Source organism: Ranitomeya variabilis, chromosome 1 (genome assembly GCF_051348905.1).
Source record: "Ranitomeya variabilis isolate aRanVar5 chromosome 1, aRanVar5.hap1, whole genome shotgun sequence".
NCBI lineage: Eukaryota > Metazoa > Chordata > Amphibia > Anura > Dendrobatidae > Ranitomeya > Ranitomeya variabilis.
The window spans coordinates 50,959,384-50,976,413 of record NC_135232.1 but is presented as its reverse complement, the minus strand read 5'-3'; the positions used below and the strand labels follow the sequence as shown (position 1 = coordinate 50,976,413).

The window sequence follows — 17,030 nt, the reverse complement described above, 5'->3', positions numbered from 1 at the left end:
TTAGGTTTTTGTACACTTCACTTTGAAAAAAAGAAAATATTTCTAGCGCAAACATAGCAGAGAGTGGGCGGCTTAAATGCTCTGCGCACAAGTTGCTGCACAACTACAACTCCCGGCCTGCTTGTAAAGAGATGCTCAGGGTTGTAGTTTAGTAACAGGAACTCTATTTTTGGACCCATAATAAAAACAAAATAGAATATTCCTGGATAAGCCCTTTAAGCCGTGCACCTTGTTTCGCCACTAAAATTGTGATATCGCCATAGCCTTATACTAGTCACTATGTCACTAGACCGCGACGTCATCGAAGGTCCTTCGCTCAATGCATCCTTGGGAATGGAGGCCGCCGTTTCCACCGCTGAGAGCCGCGGGTAAGTATATCCCGTATTTTTTATTTTTATTCTTTTTTTTACATGAATATGGATCCCAGGACCTGAAGGAGAGTCTCCTCTCCTCCAGACCCTGGGGACCATCCGCACCGCACACGCCGTATAAGATGACTGGGCGCATAATATGACCCTCGTCTTATATGGCGAGTATATCCCAAACTCCATATTTTATATGGAAAAGTTGGGGGTCGTCTTATACGCCCAGTCGTCTTATACACCAGAAAATACGGTACTATAATACTGCTCCTTATGTACAAGAATATAACTACTATAATACTACCCTATGTACAAGAATATAACTACTATAATACTGCTCCTATGTACAAGAATATAACTACTATAATACTGCCTCCTATGTACAAGAATATAACTACTATAATACTGCCCCTATGTACAAGAATATAACTACTATAATACTGCCCTTATGTACAAGAATATAACTACTATAATACTGCCCCCTATGTACTAGAATATAACTACTATAATACTGCCCCCATGTACTAGAATATAACTATTATAATACTGCCCCCCTATGTATAAGAATATAACTACTATAATACTGCCCCTATATATAAGAATATAACTACTATAATACTGCCCCCTATATATAAGATTATAACTACTATAATACTGCCCCTAAGTACAAGAGTATAACTACTGTAATACTGCCCTATGTACAAGAATATAACTACTATAATACTGCCCCTATGTACAAGAATATACTATAATACTGCCACCCATGTACAAGAATATAACTACTATAATACTGCCCCTATGTATAAGAATATAACTACTATTATACTGCCCCCTATATATAAGAATAAAACTACTATAATACTGCTCCTATGTACAAGAATATAACTACTATAATACTGCCCCCTATGTATAAGAATATAACTACTATAATACTGCCTCTATGTACAAGAATATAACTACTATAATACTGCCCCCTATATACAAGAATATAACTATTATAATACTGCCCCCCTATGTATAAGAATATAACTACTATAATACTGCCCCCTATATACAAGAATATAACTACTATAATACTGCCTCCTATGTATAAGAATCTAACTACTATAATACTGCCTCTATGTACAAGAATATAACTACTATAATACTTCCCCCTATATACAAGAATATAACTATTATAATATTGCCCCTATATATAAGAATATAACTACTATAATACTGCCTCTATGTACAAGAATGTAACTACTATAATACTGCCCCTATGTACAAGAATATAACTACTATAATACTGCCCCTATGTACAAGAATATAACTACTATAATACTGCCCCTATGTACAAGAATATAACTACTATAATACTGCTCCTATGTACAAGAATATAACTACTATAATACTGCTCCTATGTACAAGAATATAACTACTATAATACTGCTCCTATGTACAAGAATATAACTACTATAATACTGCCCCTATGTACAAGAATATAACTACTATAATACTGCCCCTATGTACAAGACTATAACTACTATAATACTGCTCCTATGTACAAGAATATAACTACTATAATACTGCTCCTATGTACAAGAATATAACTACTATAATACTGCCCCTATGTACAAGAATATAACTACTATAATACTGCCCCTATGTACAAGAATATAACTACTATAATACTGCCCCTATGTACAAGAATATAACTACTATAATACTGCCCCTATGTACAAGAATATAACTACTATAATACTGCCCCCTATATACAAGAATATAACTATTATAATACTGCCCCCCTATGTATAAGAATATAACTACTATAATACTGCCCCCTATATACAAGAATATAACTACTATAATACTGCCTCCTATGTATAAGAATCTAACTACTATAATACTGCCTCTATGTACAAGAATATAACTACTATAATACTTCCCCCTATATACAAGAATATAACTATTATAATATTGCCACTATATATAAGAATATAACTACTATAATACTGCCCCCTATATACAAGAATATAACTATTATAATACTGCCCCTATATATAAGAATATAACTACTATAATACTGCCCCCTATGTATAAGAATATAACTACTATAATACTGGGAGATTTAGCGTCTCTCTTGGGAAACATTTGATTCTTGTTACATTTTGTGCTTATGACGGTATACGCTGATTAGAGTGTGTCTTGTTTTGTACATGTCGGTGAATGATGTCCTTGGTTTGCATTTTCTGCTCTTTTTGCTCTGTAGAAAGCCTCAGAAGGCTTTGATTCCTCATGGCCCCAGGTCAGGATGGGAGGCTGAAGATTCAATTTCTGCTTTTCTGTGTAGTGAAATCCTCAGAACAATGGGAGATATAATGTTTTATGATGCGTCCATACATGGAGGAGCGTTCACCAGCAGTTTTCTTAGATTGGAGAATATAAGGCCGGGCTTCTTTCTGTGGGTCGATAATCTGTTCTCAGAGCGCTTGTAAAATAGAGATTTTATTGAAAAATATGAGCCCCCCCCAAAAAAAAAAACCCGAAACCAAACCCTCGTTGCTTCTTTTTATTACATTGTTTTTCAATTCTTGAACAAGCGCCTTTTATTTTATGTCTTTTTTCCCCAACCCCAACCTCTTCCATTTCTAATAGGGCCGTAATTTAGAATGCCATGGTTCCTGATATGGGGCACCCACTATAGCCCATGGCCGTTTAGTTTAATGCAAGAAAACTGGCTGCTAATGTTTGGGATATGGCCGCCTACTGCAGATTATTTGGAGAAAGAAAGTGACAACTGCACCTTGTACATTTTTTTGGCTTTGGCTAATCAATTTGTAGTTACTGCCATGATATAACCCGGGCTGTGGAGTCTGAGTCGGTGTCATGGCTTACCTACTCCACAGCCCTGGTTATAGCATAGGACCTAATTACATCATTAAATTCTCCATTCCTAGGGGCCATTATTGAGATCAACGGGGGTTCCAGGGATCAGACCCCCAGCAATCAATTAGTTATCGCCTACAACCCTTATAAATATTCTGATAAGATTTTTTTTCTGCTGTCTTTTATTATTTCCGCATCTGCACTGCCTAGTAGTGCCCTAGAGAAGAAGCTGAGCAGGGCAATTGCTGCTTTGTTGCACTGTGTATTAGTTCTATGGCGTATTTTGTCCATTTAATGTACTTTAAATATATATTTTGGGTAATAAAGTAAATAGACATGGTGGCTGAGATTTTTTTTAATGTATGTATGGACTTTTGCAGTCATTAATTATTGCTTGCATAAATATAATAATTGCTTCGGTATCTAAATCTTGTTTCCTTTTTTTATCTTTTGTAGTACACCCGGGTGTGGATCCCTGATCAGGAGGACGTTTGGAGATCGGCGGAAATCATTAAGGATTATAAAGAGGGAGATAAAGTCCTGCAGCTGAAACTTGAAGATGAATCTGTAAGTAGATTATCGGCCATTACTATTGCGGTCCTTCGATTTCTTACACCCGTCATCCGTGTCCTCTCATCTCCCCGTTAGTGGTCTGGTGCTGTAATGATGGCCGTGGTGGGGGGTCATTTCCACTTGGCCTCTCTTCTGTGTGACACCATTTTCTCCCACTTACAATAAGTATTGGAAATGCACAAAATAAAGTCTCGGCAGTTCTCATTGTAATTGTTTGATCTCATTTGGCAATCAAAAGAGAAAACAATATTCCAGAGGTGTCCCAGGAGATTGGGCGTTCTCCCCATTTCTTACTAGGCTCTCTCTGGCTGTTGGGCTTCGAGCTACAAGCAGGAGCCCCCCGCGGCTGTGTCTGCTCTAGAGGTCCGAGCGAACCATGTCTGCCTACTCGGTCAGATAGCTTAAAGGGTTTGTTCTCCCCTCCATGTCTGTATGGAGCTGGTCCACTGGGCACAGTCATGGGGAACAGAAAAGAGTCTTTCCCAAATACAATTGTCCACAATGTCTTGTGCTGAAGATTAAGGCTATGTTCACACGTTGCGTTTTTGCAGCGTTTTTTTAATTGAAATTTTACCAGCCTTTCACAGTGCCAGCAAAGTCTGAGATTTTAGAAATCTCATGCACACACAAAAGCTTAGTTTTTTATGTTTCTTCTTTGCTGCCAAGAGCAGGTTTTGACACACAGAAAAAACGCAACTTGTGAACATAGTTCCAGGGAAGGGAAATCTTAGGCAAAGGAACCGAGGCCGCCCCCTAATAACAGCCCATAGCATTATCCTCCTCCACCATCTGTACAGCGGGCACAATGCGGTCAGGAGGTAACGGTCTCCTGGAATCACCAAACCCAGACCCCTCCATCAGACGCCAGAGAAGTATGATCCATCACTGCACAGAAGACGTATCCTCCAGAGTCCAGTGGTGGCGGCTTTACACCACTCCATCCGATGCTCAGCATTGTGCTTGGTGGTGTAAGGCTGCATGCAGCTGCTCGGCCATGAAGCTCCCAGAGGCTGAGTTGCTGCTGCTTCTTCCACTTCTCAATAATATCACTTGCAGGTGATGGGGAAAGATTCAGGAGTAAGAAATGTCATGAACGGACTTGTTACCCTCGTGGCTACTATAGGAGGGCAGAGGTTATACACTGGGGGCCCGGAAGTTATACCCTTTGGGCAGGGGATTGACTGTTATACACCTGGGGGAAGGACCGGAGATTATACACCTGGGGGAAGGGCCGGAGGTTAAATACCTGGGGGAAGGGCCGGAGGTTATGCACCTGGGAGAAGGGCCAGAGTTTATACACCTGGTGGAAGGGCCGGAGGTTATACACCTGGGAGAAGGGCCGGAGGTTATGCACCTGGGAGAAGGGCCGGAGGTTATGCACCTGGTGGAAGGGCCGGAGGTTATACACCTGGGGGAAGGGTCGGAGGTTATACACCTGAGGGAACCGTCGGAGGTTATACACCTGGGGGAAGGGTCGGAGGTTATACACCTGGGGGAAGGGCCGGAGGTTATACACCTGGGCGAAGGGCCGGAGGTTATGCACCTGGGCGAAGGGCCGGAGGTTATGCACCTGGTGGAAGGGCCGGAGGTTATACACCTGGTGGAAGGGCCGGAGGTTATACACCTGGAGGAAGGGCCGGAGGTTATACACCTGGAGGAAGGGCCGGAGGTTATGCACCTGGGAGAAGGGCCGGAGGTTATGCACCTGGTGGAAGGGCCGGAGGTTATACACCTGGGGGAAGGGTCGGAGGTTATACACCTGAGGGAACCGTCGGAGGTTATACACCTGGGGGAAGGGTCGGAGGTTATACACCTGGGGGAAGGGCCGGAGGTTATACACCTGGGGGAAGGGCCGGAGGTTATACACCTGGGGGAAGGGCCGGAGGTTATACACCTGGGAGAAGGGCCGGAGGGTATACACCTGGTGGAAGGGCCGGAGGGTATACACCTGGTGGAAGGGCCGGAGGGTATACACCTGGTGGAAGGGCCGGAGGTTATACACCTGGTGGAAGGGCCGGAGGTTATACACCTGGGGGGAAGGGTCAGAGGTTATACACCTGAGGGAACGGTCGGAGGTTATACACCTGGGGAAGGACCGGAGGTTATACACCTGGGGGGAAGGGTCGGAGGTTATACACCTGAGGGAACGGTCGGAGGTTATAAACCTGGGGGAAGGGCCGGAGGTTATACACCTGGTGGAAGGGCCGGAGGTTATACACCTGGGGGAAGGGTCGGAGGTTAAACACCTGAGGGAACGGTCGGAGGTTATACACCTGGGGGAAGGGCCGGAGGTTATACACCTGGGGGAAGGGCCGGAGGTTATACACCTGGGGGAAGGGCCGGAGGTTACACACCTGGGGGAAGGGCCGGAGGTTATACACCTGGGGGAAGGGCCGGAGGTTATACACCTGGGGGAAGGGCCGGAGGTTATACACCTGGGGGAAGGGCCGGAGGTTATACACAAAGGACAATGAAGCTGGGTGTTATATCCAGGGGCGATGAGGCCGCATCTTAAACATGAGGCCTTGGGGGGTAATGGGACTGAAATAAAAACGGAAATTTACTGATTAAGACGTGAGGAACAATAATTTTCTTCATACAGAGGTATATTTGACATTGTGCAGGGGAATATTAGAGGGGGATACTGCGTTGGGTTGAAGGGGGTCCCAGTGATGACCATGAAGTGTTGCTGTATCCTAGTGATGCCATAACTATAATGGGAGCCGGATTTATGTCGGTGTTTGCAGGGGCTGAACCTCTGTGATGGTAGATTGTGGACACAGTGAAATGTTATTCCCCGTTTGCTCCCGGGTGACCCAGAGTCTGGGTTGTTTCAGTAAGACGCCGTGTGTGTAAGACGCCATTATAAGTCTGTAGGTGACGATGTGGTGATCTACAGTGACTGCGATATCCCCGCTCCTGTGTCCGCTCCGTATCTCATACCTCATTATTAGGCTGTCGGGATGTCTCCTTGCCCTTGAGGTGGATTGTATTTTCTTACGATCAGCAGAAGAGCAGTGGATGGCTGTCAGTCGCAGGCCTGGGGTATTGATACATGGCCGGTGTCTCGTCTCGTCCTACTTTTCAAATAAACTGCACGGAATAAATCCGTGTTCATCCCGGTGGACGGCAAAGGAGCTTTTTATGTCGGCTGTGTGTGATCCTGCTGCGTTTGGGAATGGGGAGAATGTTATAGATCCCAAATCCAGAAGACTTCTCTTGGGCCATGTGCATACATCATCTTTTAAACTCAGGCAAATTTAGGCTATGTTCACATGTTGCATTTTTGCTGCTTTTTTTTTTCCTGCCCTCTTGGTGTTTATTGTCTCTTGTGCATGCTGATAAAGTTTAGTGTCCCCTCACCCCCCCAAAAAAAACACACAAAAAAAATGCAACTTCCTAAAGTTTTTGCACCAAAAGTGCAGGAAAACCTGATACCTGTGTTTTTTGATGCGTTTTTGCACTTACTCATTGCTTTCTATGGGTGAAAAAATGCTGCAAAAACACTGAAAGAAGTGACATGCAGTTTTCCAATTTAAAATCGCAATGTCTGAACACAGACTTACAGAGTTTTTCAAGCAAAAGACTCTTCAGGAAAATCTGGCGTCTACTTTTCCTGAAACATCTACTATGTGGGGTTTTTGGTAGTTTCTTGAGAGTTTTTCTGATGTTCTTGGCCGCCCGCAGTTTTTCAGGGGATTTATGTGCCATCTTTTTTTTTCTTTTTTACTGTCGTTTTCCAGTAAAAAAAACAATTTTTGCACTAAATCATGAAGTTGTATTTTTCTGTAAGTAATGGTGAATATGCTAGCAATTTTTAAGCAAAACTGATGGCAAAATGCTGCAAAAATGTCCCTCCGTCCTCCAGGTGTCTTTTAAGCTTTTCATGGACTTTTATTGTAAAGCAGAACGCGGCTTCCATCTTGGAAACCGGAATTGGTTAAAAGACGTTGAAAAGACTGAACACATAAGCAGTAAATTGTTTTTGGTTTTTTTAATAGAAATGTTTATATTGATTGACGTGTGCACATACCCCTATAGGAGATCTGAAAATCAAAAGGAAATAGATTGTATCTAAACTTGTCCTGTGTTATTGTCTGCTGAGCTGTGTATCCAAGTACCTAATGTATCTCAGCCTAACCTGTGAACCTGTCTAGTGAGCATTAATGTATCTAAGCCTATAATGTGTGATATGCTTATATCCAAGTGAATTTTGTGCGATTCTGACTGCTCAGCCACTGTATCCAAGCTTATCATGTGTGGTACCACCTGCTGACCAAGTGTGCCGTGTCTTACCTTATTATGTGTGATACGTCTGCTGAGCTGTGTATCTTAGGCTACTTTCACACTAGCGTTAACTGCAATACGTCGCAAATGCGTCGTTTTGCCGAAAATACGCATCCAGCAAAAGTTCTTGCTGGATACGTTTTTTCGTCATAGACTAACATTAGCGACGCATTTGCGACGCATTGCCAAACGTCGCGTCCGTTTTGCGACGCTTGGGCGTGTGTTAGCGGACCGTCGGGAGAAAAAAACCTTACATGTAACGTTTTTTGCTCCCGACGGTCCGCTTTTTCCGACCGCGCATGCGCGGCCGGAACTCCGCCCCCACCTCCCCGCACTTCCCCACACCTCACAATGGGGCAGCGGATGCGTTGGAAAAATACATCCGCTGCCCCCGTTGTGTGGCGGAGACCACGCTAGCGTAGGGAACGTCGGCCCGACGCACAGCGACGGGTCTTTCCCGACGCTAGTGTGAAAGTAGCCTTAGATCTTACCATCCCATGCGTGATACTGTGTATCCAAGCCTGTGATGTGCAGTAGCGTCTGTTGAGCTGCGTATCTAAGTCTATCATGTGTGATAGTGTCTACTAAGCTGTGTATCCAAATATTTGTGATACCTTCTGCTGACCATGTGTGTATCTTACCTTATCATGTGTGGTACTGTCTGCTGAGCTGTGTATCTAAGCCTGTCATGTGTGGTACTGTCAGTATTAAGTACTCAGGCTAAACAATCTTGTGATTCTGCTGAGGTTGTGTATCTATGCTTATCATGTGTGATACCATCTGTGAAACAAGTGTATTTAACCGTATCCTGTATTAGCCTGCGTATGCTTTCACATTGTGTTCCCCCGGTTGCCCCATTAGGGCTTACATCCGGACCCCCGCAAAACGGGATTCGAGTGTTTGCGTCAACGGAGCCACAGACCATGATGGTGCCGACAGAGCGAACGTGTTTATGGCCGGTGGTTTAATGCTCCTGGATCCCGTTTTGTGGGGTATCTGGACGTCCATTCCATTGGGGCCACCGAGTGTGTCTCCCTAATAAGCCTGTCATGTCAGCTCCTCTCTGCCAACCACTGTATCCGAGCTTATCATGTGCGATACTGTCTGCCGAGTTTATGTATCTCAGGTAACCTACAGATCGTTTGTGTGTTTTTTTTCCTTTTCGCTGTGGTTGACGTGTTTTATTCTCCTAATTTGTGGTGTCCATCCGCTCCCAGGTTCTGGAGTTCCCCGTGTCTCCCGCCTCGTTACCTCACTTGCGTAATCCGGACATTCTGGTGGGAGAGAATGACCTGACCGCCCTCAGTTACCTCCATGAACCGGCCGTGCTCCATAACCTCAAGGTCCGCTTCCTAGAGTCCAACCACATCTACACATATTGCGGTGAGTCCGTGTCACAGCCGTGGCGGCCGTCTTCACCTCGGGATTTGCCTTCATCTTGGGTCACTTTTTTGGGGGTCACAATTAGGGCTCATTCAGACGTCCCATTTTCTCGTAAACGGCCATCTGTGGTTTTTCACGGATAGCACTCGTACCTGTGATAATCTAAGAGGCCACTCACATGTCCGTGACTTTTCGCGAAGAGAGAGCAGTCCGCAGAAAGTCACGGCGATATGTCTGATTTTGATCTGAGAGTTGGATCATATTTATATCTTTATATTATATATAAATGTCTGAATGAGGACTTAGACTGGGATCACCCAATATCATTATCACTGCAGAATTACCTAATTTCTGTAATCTGCCACAAAGGCAAGATCCACCCTGGCTGTGGGGTACGCCAGGGGCGAGGGCATGTGCACCAGGGGCTGAGTGCCAAAGGGTAGAGGCAACAAGCCGTTTTGTCTTATTAAATACAAGGAAAATGCATTAAATTATTTGTTCCGGGTCAGTGGGTTCCGACTCTTGGTTTGCCCTTACGTGACATTTGCAATACTGAAGACCACCACTGCCACCATCTTTCTGCCCTTTTAAAATAAAAATAACTAATAAACCGATTTGGTAGCGCTTTGTCCTCAAAATTATTTAACCCACAAGTTAAAGATCGTAAAGAGAAAATAAAATCAAAACACTCGAATTGTAGGTTTGTTTTTTTATTACCGAATCTTTATACAAGAAACAATTGAAAAGTGATCAAATTGTCATATGTAATCCAAAATGGTATCAATGAAAAATACAGCCCACCATGCCAAAAACAAGCCAGATTGTCGCCGGAAAAATAAAAAGTTCCATTTTTTTTTTAGCCATTAAAATATAGAAAAAAAAAATCTCTACAAGTTTGGTATAGCCATAATTGTACTGACCTAGAGAATCACATCACCAGGTCTTTTTTTTATTATTTTTACTGCAAATTGAATGCTGTAGAAATAAAACCCAAAAAAACTTTGGCAGAATTGAATATATTTTTTTTCTTTACACCATTCCATCCAAAATTGTTCCCATTTTTTTTAGTACAAAATTAATGAAGTTATTCGAAACTGAAACTCATTATACAAAAAAAACAAACCCTTGTATGCGGATGGGGAAAAATATTTAAAAGTTATAGCTCTTGGGAAAAAATTGCAAAAACGTAAATGGGCTAAATTGGTCGTGGTGGAATGGGGGTTAATAGTCATGTTGCAGGTGTATTTTGTTTGCACATCTTTACCTACTGCTACTCAAAAGGCATCAATAGATGATGTACAGACCTCTCCCCAGCAGCTCTGCTCCCCTCCTCTAACCCTCATGGGAAACTGCAGCTGCATCCCCCTCCTCTCTCCTTCTCTCTGCATCATGGAATTTTCTAGTGGTTGAAGAGGCTCCTGCAAGCACAAAAATGTGGCTCCTTTTTGCTGGAAAAAACACTCTTTACACTAATAAAATATATAACAAATAAATAAGTGTACCAGTGATTTATGCAAAAATATTAGTGATACAGAGGCAAGTAAAAGTCACCATACAGCTGCAGCGAAGTTTCCAGTCTCCCATACTTGTATAGAGACCTCCTATATAGGGTTGTAGTTTGATTCCCTTCTTCTTCGGCTAGGACGTTAAGTGTAAATTCATTTTTAGGGGTAAATCATTTACATAAGGGGGGTCATCACTACTGGTTCTTAAATCCTGACTCCTGTTTTCTCCATAGGAATTGTGCTAGTTGCCATAAATCCCTACGAGCAGTTGCCAATCTACGGTGAAGATGTCATTTATGCCTACAGTGGGCAAAACATGGGCGATATGGACCCTCATATTTTTGCTGTGGCAGAAGAGGCCTATAAGCAGATGGCCAGGTATGTCTGTATGTATGCAGTTACCGTAAGACCAGAAAAACTGCCCAGTGCGCACAACGGTAAAGAGGATATCTTCAGATTGGATGTCCGTGATAAAAAGTAAAGATCACTGTATAGAGGATATTCTACAACGGTGTGATATATTCTGTGCTCCTATTCCTTATTATTTGTACGTTCTTGCTGTCAGTGAATGAGAGCTGTCATCATCTCAATTTCAGAAATGGATACAATTGTATCCAGTATAGACAATGCTTTGTGAGCTAAACACATCAGCATCAGCAGCACAGATATCTCTGCAAAGTGTGCTACAATGTATCAGTTTGGAAGTATGTTACAATGTATCAGCTTGGAAGGTTTACACAATGTATCAGTTTCGAAAGTTTACTACGATATATTACCTTGGAAATTTGCCACAATGTATCTGTTTGGATGTTTGCGACAATATATTAGTTTGAAAGTTTACTACAATGTATCAGTTTCAAAGTTTGCTACAATATATCAGTTTCAAAGTTTGCAACAATGTATCAGTTTGGAAGTTTGCTACAATGCATCTGTTTGGAAGTTTGCTACAATGTATCCGTTTGGAAATTGCTACAATATATCCGTTTGGAAGTTTGCTACAATGTATCAGTTTGAAAGTGTGCTACAATGTATCTGTTTAGAAGTTTGCTACAATGTATATGTTTGAAAGTTTGCTTCAATGCATCTGTTCGGAAGTTTGCTACAATGTATCTGTTTGAAAGTTTGCTACAATGTATCTGTTTGGAAGTTTGCTACAATGCATCAGTCTGGAAGTTTGCTACAATGTATCCGTTTGGAAGTTTGCTACAATGTATCAGTTTGGAGCTTACAGAGCATTATTTACTCTGGATACCATTGTAGCCACTTCTCAGCTGAGCGCAGGACTAGTTCGGCGCAGGGATACTGTATCTGAATGGAAATGTGTTCTCATTCCCTGACAGCAAACATATCTTGGAAATGGTAAGAAACTGAAACAAAATATATCAGAAGCTTGTAGAACTTTTCCTGTGTACACTGAATAGGTTACAAAGGGGTACAGGGATAGCTGATTACTTGCTGATTGCTAGGAATGTGACCATTGCCAGAGACAGCCGAGCGCTGTGCTAGTCTTTTTCTGACAGTAACGTTGAAAAAAAAATAAAAAAAAATAAATAACTAATAGCTCGATGGTACACATGCTCGGCCATTACTCTACTCTAGCGGATAATTTCAGGTTCTGGTTTTTGGAATCTGTCGGATCCCATCAGCGAGTGTAAACTTGATAAAATATGAATGACCTAAACTATAAAAGCAGCAGTGTTGGGTACTAGCAACTTTTTCTTTCTTCTTTTTTTTTCAACTTTCTTCTACAGTGAAGGATCTGTCTTGTGTATTATCCGCCTTCCCTTGTTGCACACACATTCCCCACGCTGACTCTTCCGCCTTTGACTGAAGAAACGGATAATTAAAATCTTTGGCAGCATTCCCAAAAACTAAAAAAATGTTTTAATTGCATTTTGGCATTAATATTCAAAGGTGTAAAAAGCACAAAAACAGATTTACAACATTGAGTAAATCTAGTTGGCGTTCCGCTCAGCATCCTGGATAATACATGTGTGTGGCTGAAAATAGGAATAAGAGGCAGCAGCTGTCCGGGCGTAACCCTTAAAAATCTGAGATCTTCATTATTTACGGGGGCTTCTGTGTGCAAGTGGCTTATCGGAGCCATTTGCCAGTGACATGTATTGTTACTCTTCTCTGCACTTGTTATCATCCCCGTCCTGCTGCGCTTATATAACCACTATCTGGTCGGATACATTGGACACGGACTCTCAGGTCGATGGTAATAATTAAATCTTCCCTTCATTTATCATTGAAATGGCATGTGAACGTACAGGGTTTTCAGGGTTAGAAAAATATTTCAGGTTTTTTTTATCCCCCCAAAACAGCTCCACATCTGTCCTGGGTTTGTTTCTGTATTCACTAAAGTGGATGGAGCTGAGCTGCAATACCCTTAATGGCCTGTAGACAGGTGTGGCACTATTTTATAATGAAGGCTGCCAAGTATTTCTAATTCTTTGCAACCACTTTAAATAGAGATTATATTGGAGGTAGAATATAGAGTACCAGCCCCCAGCTGTCACCTTTAGCTTGGCTGGTTGTCAAAAATGGGGGGGACCCCATGCCGTTTTTTAAATTATTTATTTAGATACCTAAAAATACAGCGTTGGGACTCTTCTATTCTTGGTAACCAGCCTTGCTAACACTTGGCAGCTGAGGTTTGCAGCCCCCAGCTGTCAGTTTTTCCTGGCTGGTTATTATAAATACAGGGGAACCCATGCGGGGTTTTTTTCTTATTTATTTAGAGCCCAGGTGCCAGCTGATGAATACTCCCATTAGCCGCCGCCTGCTCTGACTGTTATTAGCAGAAGCAGATGTAGGCTGATGGGAGCAGTAGTCCTATCAGCTTGATGCCAGTGCCCAGAGGTACATTTTTTACCTCCGATCACAGCTGCGGGCTCACGCTGTCATTTGACAGCCTGGGAACTGCTGCTGTCTGACCGGCGGTAATGATTTTACCACCGATCATAAGCTGTGTTTGCCATCCTGTCATGTAAATGACAACGTGGTAAACACTGGATATTCGGGCTCCCATTCAAGTGAATGGGGTTCGGGTCTGGGTTCTGTTCTGGTACCCAAACCCAAACTGTTCGGCCGAACCCACCAGGCCAGAACATCCAGGGGTAAGCCCATCTCTAATCGTAAGTTCAGAATTTCCATCCCTCATACTGATGAGTTGGGCATAAGAGGTGGTCAGCTTGTGTTTTTTTGTTTTTTATTCCGGTCACTTCTGGGACACTTTTTTATTCAGCATTAGTGGGAGTCTTGGCAGCTGTGTCCTCTGTCCTTGCCTGGAGGCATTCATTCCCATTGTGATCATAGGTTTTCAGATCTCCCAATCCTTCACTGATCATGCGTGAACTGTGAAGTTTTCATGAAAGCCATTACTAGGACCCTTTCATTTGGAGTGGGTGTGATTAGCTACGGTTGGTATATGACAGGGCTCATGGACATGGTCTGATGACCTGGAAAATACACTATATGGAGAAAAGTAATGGGCCCCACATCTTAATCATTTAATTCAGGTTTTACATTCAGTCCGATTGACCTGGTATATAGCATCTGGCCACCCCATTGCCCCGGCGTATAATATCAGGTCCCATTGCCCCTAGTGTATAGCATCCAGCCCCTCACTTCCGGTGAACGATATTTGGCACCTAGCCCTCCATGTATCACATCCAGCCCCATTGACCCCGATGCATAAGATCCGTCCCCTCGCGCCCCCAACACCCCCCCCCCGGTGCATAAAATCTGTTCCCTTCCCCCCCCCCCCCCCCCCCCGTTGCATAAAATCTGTCCCCTCGCTTCCCCCGGTGCATAAGATCCGTCCACTCGACCCCCCGGCGCATCAGATCCATCCCCTCGCCCCCCGGCGCATAAGATCTGGCCTCATTGCCCCCTGTGTATAACATCCGACCCCTTGCCCCCGGTATATAATATCCGACCCCTCGCCCCCGGTGTATAACATCCGGCTCCTCGCCCCCGGTGTATAACATCCGGCTCCTTGCCCCCGGTGTATAACATCCGGCTCCTTGCCCCCGGTGTATAACATCCGACCCCTTGCCCTCGGTGTATAACATCCGACCCCTTGCCCTCGGTGTATAACATCCGACCCCTTGCCCTCGGTGTATAACATTCGACCCCTCGCCCCCTGTGTATAACATCCGGCTCCTCGCCCCCGGTGTATAACATCCGGCTCCTTGCCCCCGGTGTATAACATCCGACCCCTTGCCCTCGGTGTATAACATCCGACCCCTTGCCCTCGGTGTATAACATTCGACCCCTCGCCCCCTGTGTATAACATCCGGCTCCTTGCCCCCGGTGTATAACATCCGGCTCCTTGCCCCCGGTGTATAACATCCGACCCCTTGCCCTCGGTGTATAACATCCGACCCCTTGCCCTCGGTGTATAACATTCGACCCCTCGCCCCCTGTGTATAACATCCGGCTCCTCGCCCCCGGTGTATAACATTCGGACCCCGCCATGCTGTCTGCTGTTACTAACTTGGTTATCACCAAGCCAACATGCCGGAAACATATTTTCTCTATTGGAGTTTTGTTTTGGGGAATGCCAGGAGAACGTTACCTCGTAACTGCACTGTGCCCGCTGTACAGATGGTGGAGGAGGATAACACTATGGGCTGTTATCAGGGGGCGGCCGAGGCTTCTTAGTTCCAGTGATAGCATATGACATTGTGGACAACTGTAGCCTCCAGCTTTGTGGGAACAGTTTGGGGAAGACCCTTTTCTGTTCCCCATGACTGTGCCCGGTGCACAAGCTCCATACAAGCGGGGAAGAACATAAGTGGCCGCACAGAGCCCGGACCTCAGCCCCATCCAACACCTATAATGGAGATTGTGAGCCCGGCCTCCCCCCAATATCAGAGTCTGACCTCACTAATGATCTTCTGGATGAAGGGGAAAAAATTCCCAGACGCCTCCAAAGTCTTGTAGAATCGTCCCCAGAAGAGCGGGAGCCGTTATATCTGCAGAGGGGAAGACTCCATAGTAATGTCTATGGATGTAGGATGGGAGGTCAGAAAAGCTCCTGGAGGGGAATGTGGAGGCGTCTCAGTAGTTTTGGGCACATAGTGTGTATTTCTAACTTATTTTCTGTGTGTTTGTGTGAAGGACGAGAGTCTTTTGTTCCCAAACTCGCCCTATGATGAAGCGAACGATATCTGTAGCATAACCATGGCAGACGCGAGTGTTGCTAGGGAATATATTAGGAATACTGCAGTGTAAGATGCTAGAAAATGTAGATTTTCAGAAAAGGTTTTTCAAAAGGCAGCCTTTTTTTTAGTCCCGATAGAGGGTTTCCTTGAGTTGCTCTCAAGGGTTTGGCAAATGGAAAACTATAGGATAACGAAATTTACTTATTCCAGATTATGATAAAAAAAAAAAATCATTTTATTAGCTGGATTATACGTTGCTATAGATACACTAACCATTGTTTTTGGTGCCCAAAGCAACCAATTACAGTGCAGCTTTCATTTTTCAAGATCACTGTAAGAAATGAAAGCTGTGCCGTGATTGGTTGCTATGGGCAACAATGGCCGTCATCATAAATGTCCTCCATTTTATCGGTTATCATCCTTCTTTTTTTAATAATGTATTGTAATGAAGGCTGAGCGGAGGCCAGAACATTTCTACAATTGTGGTTGTTAGGTTTGCTCATTTATTCGTTTCTTTATACGTAATCTAACAATGCAGACTCCGTGTTCAGGGCAGGAACTGACCTTGGTGACGGGACACATTCCAGTCAGATTACTGTCCTGGTATTCCTGATGGAGAAATATTCAGATTTTCAGACGCCCCAATTAAACAAGAATGCAGATGGTTGTAATTATTTTGCCCCAATGCACTTCAATGGTCGCAGACCCAACAACTCTGTTCTTTCATTCATGAGACTTTCATCTCAAGCTGAGAAAAAACACATTATTAATCTTCACAAAATGATCAAACCTGTTTCATAAGTTTAGAGCTTTGATTGGATTTGTTTCTATATAATCAAGGAAAATTAAAACCTGTGTTCTTTTCTTGGACTTCTGCA

At 43.6% G+C, this 17,030-nt stretch overlaps 1 protein-coding gene across 2 annotated transcripts in view; it reads left to right on the top strand.

Moving 5' to 3' along the window:
- MYO5B (myosin VB) overlaps positions 1–17,030 on the top strand; it is a 206,601-nt gene that overhangs the window by 64,000 nt on the left and 125,571 nt on the right. For both annotated transcript variants that reach the window (XM_077283527.1, XM_077283516.1), the window contains exons 2-4: positions 3,687–3,797; positions 9,308–9,473; positions 11,212–11,356. In XM_077283527.1, the coding sequence (XP_077139642.1) occupies positions 3,687–3,797; positions 9,308–9,473; positions 11,212–11,356 (422 nt within the window). The remainder of the gene's footprint in view (positions 1–3,686; positions 3,798–9,307; positions 9,474–11,211; positions 11,357–17,030) is intronic.